Genomic DNA, 6,563 nt, shown 5'->3' with positions numbered 1-6,563 from the left:
AACTTCTTATGTATTAGTGTATAGCCTTTGCTCCTCATCCTCTCACTGGGCACCACCAAAAGGAGTCTGGCACCATCCTCCTGGCACCTGCCTTTGAGATACTTATATGTATGGATGAGATCCCCTCTCGGTCTTCTCTGGACTAAAAAAGCCCACTTTTTGCAGTCTCTCCCCATGAGAGAGAGGCTCCAGACCCCTAATTATGTCTGTGGCCCTCCACTGGACCCTTTCCAGTAGCTCCTTGTCTTTCTTGTACTGAGCTTCAGTGCTGCTGGAATTGAGCTCCACTAGGAAAAGGGAAAAGCATGAAGGCTATAACTGTTCTTGCATGAACTCTGTCTCTCCCCTGAAAGCTGAGCTGCGTTCTGCCCCTCAGTTGCACCTGGAGGGAGGTGACAGAACATGACAGAAAGAGTGCCAACAGGGCAGCACTGGCCTGTGTGAAGGCTGGCCTGGAAGTGCCTTAAAAAGTCTCAGCTGAAGTTCCTCAACTGGTTAGTGCCAAGACTGGCTGGAAAAGAATCATCCTGCTTCAAGTGTCACTTTATACACTAGCACTGGCACAGGCATTGGTGAGGCCACACATTGAGTACTGAGTTCAATTCTGGTCCCTCACTTCAAAAAGGACATTGAGGTGCTGGAAAGTGTCCAGCAAAGAGCTGCAAGGCTCATGAGATGTCTGGAAGACATGTCTTATGAGGAACGGCTGAGGGAGCTGGGTTTGTTTAGTCTCAAAAAAGGAGGCTCAGGGTGGACCTCATTGCTCTCTACAAGCACGTGAAAGGAGGTTATAGCCAGGTGGGGGCCGGTCTCTTCTGCCGTGCCTGCAGGGAGAGGATAAGAGGAAATGGCCTTAAACATGAGGCAGGGGAGATTCAGATTAGATATTAGAAACACTTTTTTCCTTGTCAGGGTGGTCAGGCATCGGAATAGGCTGCCCAGGGAGATGGTGGAGTCACCATCCCTGGAGGTGTTCACGAGGTGTCCGGATCTGGCGCTGGGCGATGCGGTTTAGGGTTTAAGTGGTGACAGTGGCAGTGCCAGGCTGACGGGCGGACAGGATGACCTTAAAGGTCTCTTCCAACCTTGGCGGTCCTATGATTCTGTGATCCTGTGTGCAGCCACACAGAGAGCCGAGCAGCTGAGGAGTCAAAGCACTGGTTTTGCTGTTTGAGACACAGCCCCTGGCGACCCGGCCCGGCACAGACCGCAGGGCCACAGCAGGCAGGGAAAGGCCCCGCTCCGCCCTGCGAGCCGCGGCCTCCGCGCACGGCGCCTGCGCCCGCCCGCCCTGCGGAGATGGCGGCGCCGTGAGGGCCCGGCGTCCGTCGCTGCCTCCCCGCGCCATGAGGAACCTGCGGCTGCTCCGGGCCGGCGGGCGCCGCTGCGCCGCCGCCACGGGCACCCCGCGGTGCTTCTGCCTCGGTGCCGAGCGCGGCACGGTCCTCGTGGGCTCCCAGTACGGGCTCGTGGAGCTGCGCCCCGGCGGGGACTCGGTGAGAGCCAGGGCTGCGGCTTCGGGGGACAGTGCTCGTGCTTGCCGGCGTGTTGCTGGGGTCAGCTTTGTTTGCAGAGCTGGAATAAAGCGTTGGTTCCTCCGGGAGCGCGGCGGTGTCCGCCCGGAGCTCGCCCGTCTCCCGGTGCGGCCGTGTCTGGGGCTCTGGGGCACTCAGACCCTCCGGCTGCGCCCTCCGCCGCCCGCCGCCCTCCCACCGTGCCGCGGGATCGCCGCACTGTCATCTTGCTGGCTGAAGAGGCCTCCTGTGCCTCTAAAATACTAAATCGGCCTCTTAAGAGCGTGGCTGTGTTTTGACACGGATCACTCACGTGGCTCAGTCTTAAGCATGACCTGGCGAGCAGTGGAATCAGAGACACAGTTCACAAAACAGAACCAAGGAGGCAAAGGGGTAGTGAAGAGCACAGAAGGAAGCTTTTGAAACTGTGCTCTAGGGGGCAAAAAACCCCAACATATCGCTGAAGTAAAATACTGCTGCTGAGTTACGAATTGTTGTTAGAGCTGGGTTGCTGTCTTCTCACAGTGCAGCTCTGAGGCATCTAATTCCCCTCAATACGTTGGGTTCTGAACTTAACTTGGCAGAAGAGCTTTGGGGCTTACCAGAGATCTCATTTTCAAAGATTACTGTACCTTAGTGCACATGCAAATGCTTTTCCTTAGAAATTCTTTTTCGTGCTGTGTCTTTGAAGTCTGCATCTCGCCTTAATAATACTGGGACACTTTAGGCAGCTACTGATGCACCTCTAAATGTTGACACTATGCAGGGAGTTAGGAAAAAAGGTTTAAAAGATGATTAGCAAGACAGATTGAAAGTTGTGGTATTGTCATTTATTGTTTGCTTCCTTATATGAGTTTCTCATTGTTTGCCTAGCACTTTTAATGTAAGAGGATCTTCACAGTTTCCTGTGGATAAGTGAAGTTTCCTGGTGCCATTCACACACTCTTTTCTGCTGTTAATGCTTTGTGTAACTGCAATAGGATGAAATACACCCATGGATGTCAGTCTGTCATTTCTGCAAAAACCCCACTGAGGTGATGTGTAATTACTAAGTCATTGCTCCCTCTGTGTCAAGGCGACAAGAGAAGTTTCTTTGGTTGAGGAGGGTTTCTTGCCTGAGGATGGAAGTGGCTACATCGTGGGTATCGAAGATCTTCCAGAGCAAGAGTGTGTGTGTGTTGCTACAGCAGCTGGAGACATCCTGCTCTGCAATTTGAGCACGAAGCAGGTAACATTGCAGAAAAGACACAACGGTACTGAGGGATTTCAGAGGAAAGCATGATACTTGTAATTTCTTCAAGGGCAGTAAGTTTGTTGCATACTGAGCTGTGGTTAGTCTCCCTTCTGTGGGCAGACAAGCTGATTTTTGTGGGAGCCTTGAGCAGAATTAAGGACAGAATAGACACGCTGTAAAAGAACTGGAATTGAAGTGATGGCTTTTCTGTCCACTGCCCCAGTCCTCTCAAGTTTGCTCAGAGGGCTCTTAGCAAACACAGGATCTGATGGAGAGTGTTACAGAAGCAGGATTTTGCTGAGACTAGGGGCAGAATAAAGTAATCGTTCCTAACTCATAGTGTAGCTACCTTTTTGTTATCAGTCGATCCAGAACATCATGTTGACATGACTTAACTGAAAAGAGGAGAAAGTGTAGTGTGTTGTGATTTTTGGAACATTTGGAATTAAAAAGCCCTAGAAAACATTAAAGGGAAACTGAAATAGCTGAGCAGATATGGCAGGAACTGAGACACTTGCTTTCTCAGTCTCTGATTTGTACTATCTTCAGCAGCACCCTCTGAAGTCTGAATCAGCGCCCATGATACCAGGCCAACAGTGCAGGTGTAGGTGGGCATGAGATGACAGTGATCTGTCTGGGTTCGCTGTAAGGTTGTGGTTATTTGCAGCTTGCCTGTTTTGATTCTTGTTTGGGTTTGATTTGCAAATACAACTTAAATATGCAATCAGCTGTGTCTGAAAAAGGTGTCCTGGATTGCAACTTAAAACATGTCCTAGGGGAATAAAAATTAATGAAGCATGTGATACATGAGACTTTTCTTGCACTGATAGATGCATCAGAGATGAGGTCTAACTTCAGATTCTTTATTTCAAGGCTTTTTGACTTACTTTCCAATGTTAAGGTTGTGTTCTTTTGGTGCAGTCAGGGCAGCAAGAAAGAAGTCTTTAAAGTTCCTCTGCTTGTTGTGAAACCCTTTCTACATGGGTGATAGTTACTCTGTGCACTGGTGCCCAGTCTCACTTTGTTTACCTGGAAGAGATTGTGACACCCAAGCCTAAATCCTGTAATGGCATCATCTTGCCATGATATATTTATTGTTCTGTTCCATGCCTTTTGCAAGTCAGGATAACACTGCGTGACAGAACTTCTTTGCCACTGCTGTTATGTGCTCATGATGGCCCAATAAAACTGGCCTGGTTTTCATACACTTTGAAGTTGGTGCAGCTATATACAGTTGTCAAGTTCAGCACCCACAGGCTGATCAGAATTTAACTGCATGTTGGAATTCTCTAGGTGAGAATCATTATGTCTGTGTTTTGTGACTAAAGAATTTTTTACCAATGTAATCAGAGGCCCTGTCAGGCAGTATTAGTATTGACACTATATGTGCTGACTTAAGACTGAAAGCTGAGAATAAAACTCTTATTAAAACTGGGTATGGTAGAAAGTGTTAATCTTTAAACATCTGGGCCCTCATACATAAACATTCTGGAACCATCTTTGGTCAGACAGTTTCTTTTGTTTCATAAAACAAGACTTGTGACTTTTTTAAGTAGGAGGGGATTTTCCTACTTGGTGGCTGTTTGCTTTTGTGCTGGAATAGTGCTGCACTCATGTTCCCGCCCCTCTGTGATCTTATTTTGGTCTTGCAGGTGGAATGTGTTGGAAGTGTGGACAGCGGTCTGAGTACTATGAGCTGGAGTCCTGACCAAGAGCTTGTTTTGCTTGCAACAGGTATTAATAGCAGCCTGTAAGCTTCCTGTCTTTGGGAGTGAAACTCATTATGGCCAAAACATAAAACACGGCTAAGTTTTATAGAGAAGAATAAAAAGACTAAGTTATGTCACTGGAACTAGAACTTAAAGCAGGAAAGGCCCCTACCTCATCCTATTTGTGAGATTTCGTTTCATGATCCATGAGGTGCTTTGGTGATCTAAGCAGAAGCTGTTCAGGTCCAAAAGACTGAGTTTTGTAGCAGAGCTATTAGTCCTTCAGCTCTTTCAAGGAAGTAGATTTGATCTTGCCTCTAAAACATGAAGACTCCTCCTTTATATCCCCATTTGATTTATTAGTAACAAAAACTGTTTCTTTGCCTTTGGTAGGAAATATATGTGTCACAGGCCCAAGTTATATACAGGTGTGTCTCACTCAGAAAGTGAAATTAGCCTCAGACTAAACAGAGTCATGGAATGCTTGGGGTTGAAAGGGAGCTCTGGAGATCACCTATTCCAACCACCTTGCTCAAAGCAGGTTACCTAGAGCAAATTATAGGGGACCTTTCCCAGTTAGGTTTTGAATATCTCCAAGGTCTGAGATCCCACAACCTCTGTGGGCATCCTTTTCCTGTCTGTGACCACCCTCAGAGTAAAAAAATGTTTTCTTACAGTTTAAGGGAATTTTCTCTGTTTTAATTTGTACCCACTGCCTCTTGTGCTGTCACTCAGCATCATTAACGGTGTGGCTGTGTCTTCTTTGCTGTACCCCGCTTCCCACTTTAAATATTTACACACCCTGATGAGATTCCCCTGGAGCCCTCTCTCCAGAGCAGTCTGGCTTCTCTCAGCCTCCACTCATGTGACAGATTCTCCAAGCCCTTAGTAATCATGTGACCGCCTGCAGGACTCATTCCAGTATGTTCTTGTCTGTCTTGTACTGGGAAGCCCAGAAATGGAGTCAGCATTCTGCATGTGTCTCACCAGCACTGAGTAAAGGAGCAGGATCACCTTCCTCAACCTGCTGGCAGCACTCTTAATGCAGCCCAGGATGCTGTTGTCCACACGTGCAGCAGGGGCCTACTGCTAGCTCATTTTCAAGTTGGTGTACTCCAGGAAACATGGTTAATATTTTTGGCAAACGCCTCTCCAGCCACTTGGCTCCCAATCTGTCTTGGTGCCTGAGATGATTATTTTCCATGTGGAGGACATGCCTTTTTTCTTGAGTTTTATGAAGTTCTGGATAGCCCATCTCACCTATGGCAAGGTCCCTGCAGACAGCAGCAGAACCTGCTGCTCCAGCTGCTGCTTCTCCCAGTTTCGTGTCATCTACAAACTTGCTGAGGGTCCTGTCCTCCAGGTCATTAAGGAAGATGTTAAGCATTGCCTCTGGACACCTGGGGCACACCAGTGGTGACTGACCTTAAGCTGCACTTTTTGCCACTGATAGCAAGCTTTAAAGCTTGGCAGTTCAGCTGCTCTTCAGTGTCCTCTTATCTATGCCATACGTAATGAGTTTGTCTGTGATGATGTTGTGGGACACAGCATCAAAAGCCTTATTAGAGTCAAGATAAATGAAATCTACTGTTCTCCCCCTATCCACAAGCTAGTCATCTAATTGTAGGAGGCTCTCAGGATGGTCAGGCATGATTTCCTCTTCATAAATCCATGCTGACTGCTCCCAGTCAGCATGCTGACTGCTCTTCTCCTTCATATCTCAAGAGAAAATACTTCACAGTGCCAGGTACTTGTTTTGAAGATGAAAAGAACTTAACTAATGTTAGACAAGGAAGCATGTTTTTGAGTACAAAAATTTGAAAGTGTTTTTCTGTTCCAGTCATGAGATTTCATGCTTTGAAGGATATGTTCCCTGTAGTACCATATTTTCTGTACTTGGGCCCATGACAGAACAATAGGACAACACAGGGGAATGTTGAGTGTTCATTTGCACCAATACTGTATTTAGCATCTGCCTTGCAGGTCAGCAAACACTCATCATGATGACAAGGGATTTTGAACCAATTACTGAGAAGCAAATCCACCAAGATGAGTTTGGGGAAGGTGAGAGGTGCACTGAAATGAAGTTGCCGTAACTGATGTCAT

The 6,563-nt window shown here is 47.4% G+C and overlaps 1 protein-coding gene across 1 annotated transcript in view; it reads left to right on the top strand.

The window, feature by feature from the left end:
* Nucleotides 1-1,271: 1,271 nt before the first annotated feature.
* Nucleotides 1,272-6,563, top strand: part of ELP1 (elongator acetyltransferase complex subunit 1) — a 31,432-nt gene continuing 26,140 nt past the window's right edge. The window contains exons 1-4 of the mRNA XM_051809020.1: nt 1,272-1,496; nt 2,590-2,742; nt 4,401-4,482; nt 6,441-6,521. Of these exons, the coding sequence (XP_051664980.1) occupies nt 1,347-1,496; nt 2,590-2,742; nt 4,401-4,482; nt 6,441-6,521 (466 nt within the window). The 5' untranslated portion in view covers nt 1,272-1,346. The remainder of the gene's footprint in view (nt 1,497-2,589; nt 2,743-4,400; nt 4,483-6,440; nt 6,522-6,563) is intronic.

The sequence above is a fragment of the Manacus candei genome, unplaced genomic scaffold (genome assembly GCF_025592945.1).
Source record: "Manacus candei isolate 608988 ecotype Guabito, Panama unplaced genomic scaffold, ASM2559294v1 h1tg000074l, whole genome shotgun sequence".
Taxonomy (NCBI): Eukaryota; Metazoa; Chordata; class Aves; order Passeriformes; family Pipridae; genus Manacus; species Manacus candei.
This window is presented reverse-complemented; position numbering and strand designations above follow the sequence as displayed.